Below are 15,931 nucleotides of genomic sequence, written 5' to 3'. Positions count from 1 at the left end.
AACTTATTACCTCCACTCGCTGTTCCAATGCGATCTTAAGACGAAATGTAATATGGTTCAAACTCTCATTCTGCCCTCATTTCGTTTAAGCTCATTCTGCTTATGGACACTCGCTTACTGTCATTTGCTAATTGTCTGACTCTCCTAGTTCAGGTATGACATGTACTGACCTCTATACAGTAAAATGTTTATTAAATGTATGTATCCTTTTTCAATATGCAGAATAAACCTTGACCTGCAATAATAGTAATAACATGAAACGCAAAGACATTTAAAGAGCCTTCAGCTCTATTGGAAAGATATATTATGGTACGTCGTGCATCGTACTCGTTTATGGCCTGTTTTTTTGTGAAATGAAATCTAATTAAACGATTGTTTAGCGACACTCGCTAGAATTTGCAGTTTTCTTTGCGAGTGAGATACCCAAGGTTAACTTTTTTATTACGAGAATTCAGGTCATACAGATAACACCGGATAGGACAGCCTAAAGTTTAATTTTTATCAGTTAGGATATTTCAATACAGTGTAGAAATAGTTGAGTGTTTCTTTCTGGACACGGTGAGTGTGGCATCAAAATTGCTAACCAGCAAGTAGTATGCATCTGTGCGTGATTCATGGTGGTGTGAAAGAACAGAGCCTTTATCAAGTGGCCAGTCAGGCTGCTCTTACACTGCATTCATCCTATAGTCAACATCACGCACATCAAAATCCCAGAGAATGATTGCTAATGCGTCCTACAATTCTGTCAGAGAAAACGCGTTAGAACACCGACGGCACTACCGGCAAGGTGTAATATTCCTTTATTTTCAAATATTGCTATAACTCACTATTACGCAGTTTGTTAATCTTGTCCATACGATCTGCGTCATTAATGATAATGCGAAAGATGTCGTCAATGCAAGATAAATTTAGAGCCCAGTTCAGGGACTCACAGTAATTCAAGCTAGTGAGAAGCGGTATGTTTTATGACTTGTTAGCACGTGAAATGAGACAGGTGTTGTTTATTGCGCAGCTATTTCCAAGACTCGATGTAACGCTACTCGAAACGTCGGTTACTGTACACCAATAGAACGCAAGTAATAACCCTGAGATGAATTGTGCATCTAATTACACAGTATCTGTCTTGAGTCCGCTTTGCGCCTTCGGAAAGTTCAGACGTGGAAGAGTAGCGCTCCGCTAGCGTCACCAGCTCAGTTTCGTTATTTACTTTAAGAGTGATGATCAGAGTAAAATTTAAGATTCTCTTCGCAAAATTAATGGCTAGTCACCACCATTGCCCGTGACAATGTTACAAATAATAACGGAAGTGAACTGCACAATGATAGTCAAGTATCAGCGACAGAACTGGGTGCTGTGATAATGGACGCTTTAAATACTATGAACAGAATAGACAATATTCTAGTGAAAGATGAAAACATGTAGATGACAAGTCCTGAGAAGAGCTCACGGTACTGACTGATGAACGACAGAGACAACGACCAGCAAAGGAGCAGTTCCTATGAAGTGTTGTGTGTGAATGTCTTTATACAAGGTATGTCCACAAAGGAAGTTCCGTTTGGTTATATGAAACAAACGTGTACAGATACAGAAGAAATATTTATTGTACAGAAATCTACAACTGTTAAACTACTTTTCTATATAGCTTCCAAAATTTTGTAGGCACTTGTCATAGCGTGGCACTAGTTTTTGTGTGCCTTCTTCATAGAAGGTTGCCACCTGTGTATTCAACCATGTGGTAACATGTTCTTTCAGCTCGTCATCATCGTTGAAGTGTTCACCACCATGAACAGATTTTAGGTGCAAGAAGAGATGAAGTAGCGTGGTCCGGGCTGTACGGAGGATGATCGAACGCGTCCCTGTAAAATTTCCGTAAGAGTTGTTTGGTCACATTCGCCCTGTGAGATCGGGCCTTATCGTAGGAAAAAGAACTCCACCTTTTGACAGTAATCCTCGGCGCTTGTTCTTTATTGCGCGGCGCAATTTCTTAATGCTCTCGCAGTAACCATTTGCATTGATTGTTTGGCCTCGTGGTAAGAAATCAATCAGCAAAACGCCTTTTCTGTCCCAAAAAACGGTGCACATGACTTTTCGGGGTGTCAAGATTTGCTTAGGCTTAACCTTGGTTGGGGATGATGCGTGCCCCCATTCCACTGATTGCCGTTTTGTTTCAAGAGTGTCGTAAGATACCCAAGTTTCATCCCCCATGACTAGCCGAGAAAGAAACCCATCGCCTTCTCTATGGTAGCGTGTCAAAAACTGAAGTGCACTGCCAATCGGTTGTTTTCTGTGTTGTTCAGTAAGAATTTTGGGTACCCAACGTGAGAATAGCTTTCGAAATTTCAGTTTTTCAGTAACAATTTCATGAATTAGTGATCTTGAGATATGCAGGACTTCCAAAGGGTATTAAGTGTAAACTTACGGTTGTGCTTAATCTTCTCTTCAATTGTGTGAACCAGTTCATCAGTAACCACAGACGGGCGTCCACTTCATTCTTCATCATGCACTTGATAACGTCCTTCACTGAACAGTCTGACCCATCTTCTAACCATTGAATCACTCACAGCATTTTGTCAATAAATCTTGCTGATTTGCCATTGAATTTCCTTTGGTTTAACTTTCTTTGCATTCAGAAAACGGATCACAGATCTGATTTCACATGCGGAGGCATTTTCAATTACGGCTGACATTATAAAGAAGCACTACAAAGCACACGCCGCAGCAGCGATCTGAAAATGGCGTAATGTCTTCTCCTTGAGGCAGAGTAACTGCCGCGCATGCTCAGAACTGCTATCGTAGCGCTGCCGCGGATAGAAATAGAAACGTAACTTACTTTGTGGACGACCCTTGTAATAACACATCTAGAGATCACATGGAAGCTGCAGCAGCTTATGCAGTACCAGTACGTGGTAGACCTCCAGGTATAAAGCAAGGATTAAAATGTGGGTCGCCTACATCCTATGTGTGTGGGTCAACTATTACCTGGTGAGTACGAAGACGTACAATGGTGTGCAAAACTTAAGAACAAAAGTAACATTCACGTCTCACTGCCAAGTAACATAGTCCGATGAAGTCTGTAGCATACACGTACTCATGGAAAAAAATCGTAATACCAAAAAATTACTAACGTAGGATAATGAAATGAATACATTTGTCTAGGTAACATATTTAAATGATTAAGATTGCAGGGTTACACAATTTAAGTGCAAGATAAGCCATTGAAAATGTGAAGTACTGCTACATTAATAAAAGGTGTAGTCGCCAGAATGATGAATGCAAGCGTGAAAACGCGTATGCATTGTGTTGTACAGGTGCCGCATGTCAGTCAGCTCCATGCCTGTTGTATTTGGTCAGTAAATACGGGGACGGTTAATGCTTTAATGATGTTTGTGGATGACACTGGAGTTGCTGTCCGATGATGTCCGATATGTGATCGACTGGAGACGGATCTAGTGCTCGAGCAGGTCAAAACAACATGTCCACACTCTGTAGAGCATGCTGGGTTACAACAGCGCTATGTGGGCGAGCGTTATCCTGTTGGAAAACACTCCCTGGAATACTGTTCATGAATGGCAGCACAACAGGTCGACTCACCAGACTGACATACAAATATGCAATCAGGGTGCGTGGGATATCCACGAGAGAGTTCCAGCTGTCATATGAAATGGCACCCCAGGCCATACATTCAGATGAAGGTCCAGTGTGTTATGCACACAGACAGCTTGGTTGCAGGCTCTCAACTAGCCTCCTCTTAACCACACACGGCCATCACTGCACCGAGGCAGAAGCAGCTTTCATCAGGAAGCACAACAGACCTCCACTCTAACCTGTAACGAGCTCTCGCTTGACAACACAGAAGTAGTTAATGGATGTGGTTTGGTGTCATTGGAATATGCGGTACAGGGCGTCTGGCTCGGAGCTATCATTGAAGTAACAGATTTGTAACAGCCCTTTGTCTCACTATGGTGGCAACTGCTGCTCAAATTGTTGCTGGAGATACCTTATGATGCATCAGAGCCATACGCCGAACACGATGGTCTTCTCTCTCGGAAGTGCGCCGAGGCCGTCTAGGGCCCAGTCTTCTTGCGACCGTACATTCTCGTGACTATTGCTGCCAGTAATCACGCAAAGATGCTACATTCCTGTAAAGTCTTTTTGCAATATCGCAAAACCAACATCAACATTTCGTTTCCCTATTACACGACCACGTCCATACTCAGTGTGGTATTAATAACGACGTCTTTTTCGTTTTAAAGGCATTTATTGACTATGATAGGCTCACAACGTTCAGTCTCAAGGGTAACTGACGCTCACGACCGTTACAGCATGCTTTAAGGCAAACCTGATCTGCATTGTCACAGCGGCGCTCCTATGCAACAGATGTAAATTTTGTATAAACGTTACCTTCCAGATTCTGGAACACGCCTACCGACTGTGTTTTATGTCGCGCAACTCGTTCTCGGTGTTGCGATTTTTTTCCGTCATTGTAGAAAGAACTGTTACAGTACAGAAGGTAACGAAAAGATACACTCAGCGTTCATGTGTGCACTACGTGTTCCCATCTATCTTCAGTTTGAGGGTAGCTCAGCAATGTGGAATTTGCTCGTTTCACTGGCCCTAGTGTTAAAGTGCGGAGGCATAATGCGGCGTGGGCGAATTGACCAAATGGTTCAAATGGCTCTGAGCAAAAAAATGGTTCAAATGGCTCTGAGCACTATGGGACTTAACTTCTGAGGTCATCAGTTCCCTAGTACTTAGAACTACTTAAACCTAACTAACCTAAGGACATCACACACGTCCACGCCCGAGGCAGCATTCGAACCTGCGACCGTAGCGGTCGCGCGGTTCCAGACTGTAACGCCTAGAACCGCTCGGCCACTCGGGCCGGCGCGAATTGACCCCCAAATATTTAAACACATTACACTTATCGGTCAAAAATATAGTTGTGCTGTATTGTTCCTCATGTCCGTCTTCTCATAGGTGAATTCGGCTCTCACTTCATTTTATGCACGACAATTCGCGATCGCATGGAACAGGGCGGTTGAAGGAACTCTAACAACCCGAGGATTGTGAGACCCAACTCGCTTTATTTGTTCATGAGACCCAGAAAATATTAGATACAGGCTCCCAGGTAGATGCCATTTTCCTTGACTTCCGGAAGGCGTTCGATACAGTTCCGCACTGTCGCCTGATAAACAAAGTCAGAGCCTACGGAATATCAGACCAGCTGTGTGGCTGGATTGAAGAGTTTTTAGCAAACAGAACACAGCATGTTGTTATCAATGGAGAGACGTCTACAGACGTTAAAGGTATCTCTGGCGTACCACAGGGGAGTGTTATGGGACCATTGCTTTTCATAATATATATAAATGACCTAGTAGATAGTGTCGGATGTTCCATGAGGCTTTTCCCGGATGATGCTGTAGTATACAGAGAAGGTGCAGCATTAGAAAATTGCAGAAAAATGCAGGAAGATCTGCAGCGGATAGGCACTTGGTGCAGGGAGTGGCAACTGACCCTTAACATAGGCAAATGTAATCTATTGCGAATACATAGAAAGAAGGATCCTTTATTGTATGATTATATGATAGCGGAACAAACACTGGTAGCAGTTACTTCTGTAAAATATCTGGGAGTATGCGTACGGAACGATTTGAAGTGGAATGATCATATAAAATTAATTGTTGGTAAGGCGGGTGGCAGGTTGAGATTCATTGGGAGAGTCCTTAGAAGATGTAGTCGATCAACAAAGGAGGTAGCTTACAAAACACTCGTTTGACCTATACTTGAGTATTGCTCATCAGTGTGGGATCCGTACCAGGTCGGGTTGACAGAGGAGGTAGAGAAGATCCAAAGAGGGTCGCGTTTCGCCACAGGATTATTTGGTAAGCGTGATAGCGTTATGGAGATGTTTAGCAAACTCAAGTGGTAGACTGCAAGAGAGGCGCTCTGCATCGCGGTGTAGCATGCTGTCGAGGTTTCGAGAGGGTGCGTTTCTGGATGAGGTATCGAATATATTGCTTCCCCCTACTTATACCTCCCGAGGAGATCACGAATGTAAAATTAGAGAGATTCGAGAGCGCACGCATGCTTTCCGGCAGTCGTTCTTCCCGCGAACCATACGCGACTGGAACAGGAAAGGGAGGTAATAACAATGGTACGTAAAGTGTCCTCCGCCACACACCGTTGGGTGGCTTGCAGAGTATATGTAGATGTAGATGTAGGTTATTCGGAGAATGGACTAGCCTGTCCGTTCCCCGACCGAAATGTCTACGAGAACATGTGGGATGCGTTGGGCAGACGTACTACAGCACGTTCATGCGCACCAACGACTATCCGTCCAGGAATGGATCGTCCTAACAAAGTAACTCCTTTCCATCTTGTGGCCAGTATGGGGGCATTTTGTCGACCACGTACTACCGCCCGTGGTGATCAAACACAGTGTTAATAACCATGTACGGCCTCTTGTAATGTCCAGGGGACCCTCATGAACCGGTGTTACATCAGTGTGACTATTGTGTTTGAGTAGAAGTAACATTCTTGATGCTGTTAATTACAAACAGACACGGGTTCACAGGTAGATGCCGTGTTTCTTGACTTCCGCAAGGCTTTCGATAGAGTTCCCCACAGTCGTTTAATGAACAAAGTAAGAGCATATGGACTATCAGACCAATTGTGTGATTGGACTGAAGAGTTCCTAGATAACAGAACGCAGCATGTCATTCTCAATGGAGAGAAGTCTTCCGAAGTAAGAGTGATTTCAGGTGTGCCGCAGGGGAGTGTCATAGGACCGTTGCTATTCACAATATACATAAATGACCTTGTGGATGACATCGGAGGTTCATTGAGGCTTTTTGCAGATGATGCTGTGGTGTATCGAGAGGTTGTAACAATGGAAAATTGTACTGAAATGCAGGAGGATCTGCAGCGAACTGACGCATGGTGCAGGGAATGGCAATTGAATCTCAATGTGCTTCGAATACATAGAAAGATAGATCCCTTATCATGTAGCTACAAAATAGCAGGTCAGCAACTGGAAGCAGTTAATTTCATAAATTATATGGGAGTACGCATTAGGAGTGATTTAAAATGGAATTATCATATAAAGTTGATCGTCGGTAAAGCAGATGCCAGACTGAGATTCATTGGAAGAATCCTAAGGAGATGCAATCCGAAAAGAAAGGAAGTAGGTTACAGTACGCTTGTTCGCCCACTGCTTGAATACTGCTCAGCAGTGTGGGATCCGTACCAGATAGGGTTGATAGAAGAGATAGAGAAGATCCAACGGAGAGCAGCGCGCTTCGTTACAGGATCATTTAGTAATCGCGAAAGCGTTACGGAGATGATAGATAAACTCCAGTGGAAGACTCTGCGGGAGAGACGCTCAGTAGTTCGGTACGGACTTTTGTTAAAGTTTCGGGAACATACCTTCACCGAAGAGTCAAGCTGTATATTGCTCCCTCCCACGTATATCTCGCGAAGAGGCCATGAGGATAAAATCAGAGAGATTAGAGCCCACACAGAAGCATACCGACAATCCTTCTTTCCACGAACAATACGAGACTGGAATAGAAGAGAGAACCGATAGAGTTACTAAGGTTACCCTCCGCCACACACCGTCAGGTGGCTTGCGGAGTATGGATGTAGATGTAGATGTAGATGTAGAAACAGATAAGATATACTTGTGCGATTGAGTAGGTAAGCGATTCAGCTATGACTAGGCAAGGTAAATATTTTAACATAAGAGAAATTATAGTAACTGAAATAAAGGAAAACTGGGGCATGTGAGTAAGAGGGGTAACTCATAACATGGCCTGAATGAGACTGGACCATGACGAAATGTCACGGTTTGTTCTCTGCGTTCCCTGTTGTCTGTAGCACATTCCTTTTGAAATTCCCGCCTCGCGCTTTGCTGTTTTTGCTTACCGTGGCCAGAGGGCGCTGTGGCGTTGCTGCGGCTAGAGAGCCTGTATAGGGAGAGAGTGATCAACCGGACGATACGGCGGCCATTTTTCTGCCAAACTACGGACGGGACTTTTGAATGGCCAGTAGTGGAGTAGTGGAGTACACACTCACCGAATCAAAAGCACAAGACAATATGGCGAAATCATTCGTTAAATGCCTTTGTTTATAAGAATAATGTGTTATAATAATTTTCCCACAGGCAATTTACAGGTCTGTTTTCAAATTTAACTATGTATATTGCATGTTGTTTTATGTGTAGTAAAAAGCAAAAACGACTTACTTCGCATAGATAAGAGTACTTGGTTGGTTTCCACAAGGCTCCTGTTTGATTTATGTCAGCCCTGTTGACTGCGACTGCCCGCTGCTTTCGTCTTTCTTCATTGTGTGGAAATGCTAGCATGCGAAATCCACCTTCGCGTCTATTGGAACAACCAAATGCAGCACAACCTGGCATCGTTTACGAACGTCTGAAGAACGAATTACAGATGTCACAAACAATACTGTACAATTACAAACGTGTTTACTTCAAACATGTAGACCTACCGACTTCATCACAAAACGCTTCATTATTTCAACTCGTATTTAAGATCGCAAACGCTAATTACGGACTAAAAAGATATACAACTAAATCGAACATGCATGGACAACGCATAACAGGTCTCTCAATAATTCAAATACCTTTTAATCGTTTCCAAAAGTCCTCTGAACTTCAATTCAACTCAAAAGCACGGCGAACATAGGAAGCGCGAGAGACGTTTGGCGCCATTTTTCTGCCAAAGCTAATCAACCAATCACGGGAAGCTTCACCTATGGCCACTCTCTCCCTATACAGGCTCTCTAGCTGCGGCCGGCTGCCTGCCGTATTTGCGGGAGAGCGTCGGTCGGGTGGAGGAACTCTCGTTGCGGACGTCTGGGAGCGTTTAGGAGGCCAAGCCGTTTTGTTGATGGTGTATCCAAGAGGATGATGCCTGGTTGTCCACTGAAATTCCTATCCTACGGGTGTCATCGGACTTAAAGTAAGACGTTTTGACCATTATTTGCGTCATTTGCAAGCAACTGGGGATTCCGGCGTCTGCAGTAATTCAGCGAAGATTACTTGTTTCGTCGGTGTGTAAATGATTGAACAAGGAGCAGTTTATTTTATGTTCACCTTATACTCGTGTTCTGCCTGTTGTGCTTGCGAGTGTAAACTTGACACTCACCTTTGTCTGTTGATTTTAAGCGCATAGTCAAATATTGAATGCAAGTAGTGACTTTCAATTAATTAGCTGGATTCTTTCTTTCCTCGTCACGACGCGTGTTAAATGGCAAAGCAGAACTGTAGACCATAACTTGCTACATCATTTGCGTGGCATCAGTAAAAGAGCATAACCTGTTAACTAATTAAGGCTTTTTGTAAACAAAGGTATTTAAGTATGTTGTTTTAAAATAATATCTCAAATGTATCAGTGATTTATGTTGCGCTAGTTGATTCTGGGGTATGAACGGAAGTGTTGGCACGTCTGCCGTGTAAGGGAATCCTGCTAGTTTTGATTGTTTTGGAAACTAGTATGCTTTAGTCTTGTGTTGGGTTAAGGCTATATTCGGGCTCTGGCATTTGTACTGAAAGCTGCAATATCATCCTATTGTTTCATGGTTGTTTTGTTCCCAAACTAGGTGTCTGCGCTAAACATACTTTAGGCTGGGCGTTTCGCCCCTCAGCATAATACTTAGGTTTCGGCTGAGTGTTCAGTCTATTGACTGTCCATCGTACGCCACATCGGTAATGGTCAACCTGTCATCAGTTGATTTCAATGCTGTAGCTAGTTGTAAATTAGTACTGGTCCCATTACCTTCTGACCAGGATTCTTGCTGGACGCTTGTTTTTAAATGCGCCGCTATCCTGGTTAGCGTATGTTCAAATGGTTCAAATGGCTCTGAGCACTATGGAACTTAACTTCTGAGGTCATCAGTCCCCTAGAACTTAGAACTACTTAAACCTAACTAACCTAAGGACATACACACATCCATGCCCGAGGCAGGATTCGAACCTGCGACCGTAGCGGTCGCGCGGTTCCAGACTGTAACGCCTAGAACCGCTCGGCCACTTCAGCCGGCTTAGCGTATGTTGCGGCTAGCTTAAATTAATCACTGCTCAATAGACCAACACAGTTTGTCGGTCGTCAGATGCGGTGTATGTGTTATTTATTCCTTTATACTAGTCAATCTATAAGCATGCTATTCTTGATTTTGTTACTCTAGGTAGCCATTAACCTACCATTTTTAGGGTGTTTAGATGGAGTGCGGCTCCTTTGAGTATAGGTATAGAGTGAGTATAGATTTGTCAATTTCCAATTTAGTGTTTTTCCACCAGTTTTATATATAAATAATTGATGTCACATTGTAAAGAAAGGAACTTATTGGAGGTTAACTGCCGCCGTAAGGTGTTGTGGACGGTGAACTTCCTGTTATTCACCTTAATGTTCTAGTCAATATGTAAACTTGCTAATTATTTTCCCTTTAAATGGAGTATGCCTGTTATAAGTGACTGTTTGATAACCAGATCTTTAACGCGCCTACACGCATATTAATATTTATGGGAGAACTTAAATTGTGTTCGCCTGTTGAACTTTAAGTACAGTCCAGCAAACTGAATCAGGTGTTTATTATTGTTCTACTGCTATTATTTGTCAAGTGTAACACTCGACATTTTCTTTGTCTGTTATCAAGTATTACAATAAATGCAAATTGCACCGAAGTGATGCACTATTTCAGTTGTTCCCGTGATGTCCTGTCTCCGCATATAATATTTGTTTGATATAACAATGATTAAGCCTTTGTTGAAATATTGGAGGGAGGTGCGCGTGTCTCAGGGAATATGAGTAGTACCTACAGTTAGAAGTACAAGATTATTTTGTCCAGCCACACCCTTGGAATATGTTTATTGTTAAATTTACTGTCCCCTATGAACAATTGTTGTTGTTTGTATATAGTTCATTAGTTAATTTGTCACATATTTTATCTTAGTCACATAATCTTACATCGCACGTACAATGAAATAATTCCTCTCGTTTTATTACTAAATTTAAGATTAATATTTTCATCTCTGGTAGTGGAGATACTGTGTAGTTGCTCTAGTTTAGCCTGCCGGAGTGGCCGAGCGGTTCTAGGCGCTACAGTCTGGAACCGTGCGACCGCTGCGGACGCAGGTTCGAATCCTGCTTCGGGCATGGATGTGTGTGGTGTCCTTAGGTTAGTGAGGTTTAAGTAGTTATAAGTTTTAGGGGACTGATGACCACAGTAGTTAAGTCCCATAGTGCTCAGAGCATATGAACCATTTTTTTTTCTGTAGTTTAAAATCTCTTCTCCAACAGAACTTCACTGCACCACATATCTATCTTTGTACCTGATGATGGCGTAGCAGCCGTAAACCGGTTTGTGAAACAAACAGTAAATATTGTAGAATATTATACTATTGTAGTGTGTGTTTCATTCATAATGCATAGGATATCCTACCAAGAACCGACGGAGCAGTCAATCACTGCAAATAAATAATCCTTTCAGTTACTATCTTGTAAGCTGGAGAGAAAAACATCTTATCTGAAACAGCCTGTAGGCAGGTGGGAGAGAGCAGGTGCACAGTGCCGCCGCCGCTGCCGCCGCAGAGTACTCACCACAGGCTGCCCGTCGACGCGCACCTCCTGGCTGAGGTCCATCATGTCGAGCGCGAGGCGCGCTATGCAGCGTGCGTGCGTGTCGCACGGCTCGGGCAGCCCGCTGACCGCCATGTACTTGTCGCCCACCGTCTCCACCTGCGGCAGTTGGCCCATACTCAGGCAGCTGGAAGCGCCATCCACGCAACCCAGCTCATCACATATACGGGCTGTCTCAGGAATGTCGAGAAAAACTTCGAGGGGCTGTAGACGGGATCTTGAGGACCCAATCGAGAACAGGGACCCTTGTTTGGAAACGTCATACAACGACGCTACAGAGCGTCGACTTTATAAGTGCCGGCGCGTGCTACTAGGGTACCCTTCGTGAATCGTGACATCGTACGCTGACGGATCGTAGGAGGAATGTCTGAAAATGTTGTTTGTTATTCAGTGATCGAGACTGACTGCCACGATCAACAGTGAAGAAAATGTAGCTGGCTGCTGCGCGGGCACGCTTGTCTCCTATGGATACGATGTTCTGTTGCCTTGATGGTTTCCATTCCCAGTTTATTTATCTTCTGCAACACCATAAAATCTTCAGTGTTTTTTGGTATACAGGAGAAAAATAAACCTACATCCACTGAGGTATCTGGGCACTGTATTCGTAGAAGACAAGGCCTTTCTACGAAGGAGCTAGCTCCATACTCTCCACTGGCGATCGTGGCAATCAGTCGCGATCACTGAATAGCAACATTTGCAGACGTTCCTCCTACGATCCAACAGCGTACAAAATCATGTTTGCTGGCCTAGTAGCAGGCGTTGGCACATTTAACTTCGACGCTCTCTAGCTTCGTTGGAAGACGTTTTCAGACGCTGATTCCTATACTCTATTTTTTACTCAAGATGCCGCCTACAGACCCACGCAGTTTGTCGCAACAGTTCTGCGACACCCTTTACGTTTCATTTACTCTACAGGTTATGTTGTTGTTGTGGTCTTCAGCCCAGAGACTGGTTTGATGCAGCTCTCCATGCTACTCTATCCTGTGCAAGCTTCTTCATCTCCCAGTATCTACTGCAACCTACATCCTTCTGAATCTGTTTAGTGTATTCATCTCTTGGTCTCCCTCTACGATTTTTACCCTCCACGTTGCCCTCCAATACTAAATTGGTGATCCCTTGATGCCTCAGAACATGTCCTACCAACCGATCCCTTCTTCTAGTCAAGTTGTGCCACAAACTTCTCTTCTCCCCAATCCTATTCAATACCTCGTCATTAGTTATATGATGTACCCATCTAATCTTCAGCATTCTTCTGTAGCACCACATTTCGAAAGCTTCTATTCTCTTCTTGTACAAACTAATTATCGTCCATGTTTCACTTCCATACATGGCTACGCTCCATAGAAATACTTTCAGAAACTACTTCCTGACACTTAAATCTATACTCGATGTTAACAAATTTCTCTTCTCCAGAAACGCTTTCCTTGCCATTGCCAGTCTACATTTTATATCCTCTCTACTTCAACCATCATCAGCTATTTTGCTCCCCAAATAGCAAAACTCCTTTACCACTTTAAGTGTCTCATTTCCTAATCTAATTTTCTCAGCATCAACCGACTTAATTCGACTACATTCCATTGTCCTCGTTTTGCTTTTGTTGATGTTAATCTTATATCCTCCTTTCAAGACACTATGCATTCCGTTCAACTGCTCTTGTAAGTCCTGTGCTGTCTCTGACAGAATTACAATGTCATCGGTGAACTTAAAAGTTTTTATTTCTTCTCTATGGATTTTAATACGTACTGCAAATTTTTCTTTTGTTTCCTTCACTGCTTGCTCAATATACAAATTATATTTGTATGTACAGGTTATATCTGAAACGAATGTAAAATATGAGAGGCCCGATACAAGCATATTTTGCAAATCCCTTATCGTGGTACGACGCTAATATCGTTGAACATCGTCGCGCTCTGCCAAGATGGTAGGCAGATAACATGCCATCCGAGCTGTCATGGTAGCAGGTCTGCAGGGAAACGTTTTCAGTGTATTTGTAGGATCAAGGTGAATGAAAAGTTGGGGTGAAGTTGTATAATCTTTATTTCCAAATAGGCATAAAAAGTGCTCGAAATTACGCCCTCCTACTTGAAAGCACGCTGTGCAACGACGCTAGAGTTACTGTCGCTTTCTTCGAACACCCTTGGCGAAGTGGAAACTGCATCGGAGGCTGCCATAATGAGCGCTATCAGTTTTTCTTCAGTCTCAATGGGTGTTCCATAGACAACAGATTTCAGTTGGTCCCAGAAGAAAAAATTCAATGGGCGACAAGCCGGGGGAACGTGCAGGCCTTGCCTTTAGCGGACAGCGCCCTATCCAGTTCTCACCGAAGATTAGATTAGATTCGTATTTGTTCCATAGATCATGAATACGACACTTCGTAATGATGTGGAACGTGTCAGGTTAATAAAGGGTGGCTATACAAGATATTACATTACACAAAATACTACATGACACTTAATATTTTTAATTTTTTGTGGGGGTTGGCGAAATTACCCATTTACTATATACAAAAATACATTCAAATGCATTCGCTCTGCATGTGCGAATTGCGCAGGTGCACCATCGTGTTGGCACCATATTCGTTGTAGCACTTTGAGTGGAACACGTTCCAACGACTCTGGCACAATTTCTCGCAAAAAAAGATTAAGTATCTGTTTGCGTTTATTCGCAGGGAGGGGGGTGGGACATGTACGGACCGACCAGATTGTCGCTTACCAAGTCGGCCCAAATGTTGACCGCGAAGCGATATTGGTGACCACGAAAAAAGGCGTTGAGTGGATTTCCCCGCGGACATACATGTTGATTGTGGCTGTCGGACATACCCGCTCGTGTAAAGGATGCCTCATCCGTAAAAATGTACACCGTTCGGAAAGTCTGGTTGAATGGCACACCTTTGCAAAGACCACTGGCAGTATTCAGTTCGACGTGGAAAATCGTCTGGGTTAAGGGTGAGAATCCTCTGAAGGTGGTAGGTTTGCTAATCATCCTCATGCCGCACAGTGCAAAAGTGCGGAATGGCTTACACCTATTTCCCGGCCAACACTCGACGAACTTGAGGGTGTCTTTTTCCGCAGTGCTAAATCCTCCTCTTCAAGCCCTGGCGTACGCACTGTGCGTTGGTGACCGCGTCCGTCAGGCCTTCAAAGCTGTAACACAAAAATGAATACACCAGGTTTTGAAGTAGCTCTTAAATGCATATGTGCCATTGGGAGAAAGTGCTAGTGGAAAACATACCTCGAGTGGACCTACCTCTCGTAGGTACCTGTAGATGGCAGTAAATGTGCGTAAATTTGACACTCGACTATTCGGAAATTACCCAATGTACAAACGTTGGACAGCGTGAGCATTTTTATCCGACGCCCCGTAAGCACATTGCATGCCTGCTCTTTCCTTCCGAGAATAGCGCTCTATTTCCTGTCCGCCCCACACACTAACAAACACAAGAATGTTCCCATTTGACGACGAACTGACGCAGGGCGAGCCAGATTCTGCAGTGTGCACAGGGGCTGCACTCTATGCAACACCTATCAGACAGGCATTTGTACAGGCAAAAACAACGCATTCACGTCCTAGTAGCAGGTGGAAAACCCGTAGTGTTGTCCCGCCTGGAATATCCGCAACTATGTTGACCACAGAGTTTGCAAATAAAGGTCATAAAACTTCAACCCGACGTCTCTTCTACGTTGAAGTCACAAATACAATGAAATCGTTGCCCTGCAGACCTGCTACCGTGACGGCTCGGATGGCATGTTGTGTGCCTACCTTCTTAGCGGCACGCGACGCTGTTCAGCGTCGCCTATTGCCGTACGCTAAAGCCTGTCTCACACGGAGCAAGGTTCGCCGCAAGTCTGAGAGATGGCGTGCATGCCTGCCGGCTTGCAGAGAAAGGAGCCGGCTATCTTCCATGCCGAAGCTCACCCACGGTGCAAGATCGACAGCTAGTTGTGTTGTAATCGGCTGCATGCTGTATCGAACGAAGATGGCTGCTTTAGGTACAGATGTTCAGAGCAAACTGGCGTTATTAGCTGTTTTGGTGCTAAACGATGCAGAAATGCATGCTAATGAGAGAAGAAGAAAGAAAGAAAGAATGGACGAAAACTGAATTAAGAGGAGAAACGCTGGAAAAGGTGTGCTCTCCATGCTTCATAAAGAGTTGAGGTTAGTTCGCATAACATCTACTTTTGTCTGAAAAATATCACCATTTCATTACTGTTTGACTTTATAAATATACCAATAATGACTGTTATACACGACTTTATTTTATAGGATATAAGATCGTA

At 43.7% G+C, this 15,931-nt stretch overlaps 1 protein-coding gene across 1 annotated transcript in view; it reads right to left on the bottom strand.

The window, feature by feature from the left end:
• The window catches only part of LOC126198632 (guanylate cyclase soluble subunit beta-1), a 264,556-nt gene that overhangs the window by 50,492 nt on the left and 198,133 nt on the right, over positions 1 to 15,931 (bottom strand). Inside the window, exon 12 of the mRNA XM_049935094.1 lies at positions 11,616 to 11,753. Coding sequence (XP_049791051.1) covers positions 11,616 to 11,753 — 138 coding nt within the window. The remainder of the gene's footprint in view (positions 1 to 11,615; positions 11,754 to 15,931) is intronic.

The sequence above is a fragment of the Schistocerca nitens genome, chromosome 8, assembly GCF_023898315.1.
Source record: "Schistocerca nitens isolate TAMUIC-IGC-003100 chromosome 8, iqSchNite1.1, whole genome shotgun sequence".
In the NCBI taxonomy this organism is placed as follows: Eukaryota; Metazoa; Arthropoda; class Insecta; order Orthoptera; family Acrididae; genus Schistocerca; species Schistocerca nitens.
This window is presented reverse-complemented; position numbering and strand designations above follow the sequence as displayed.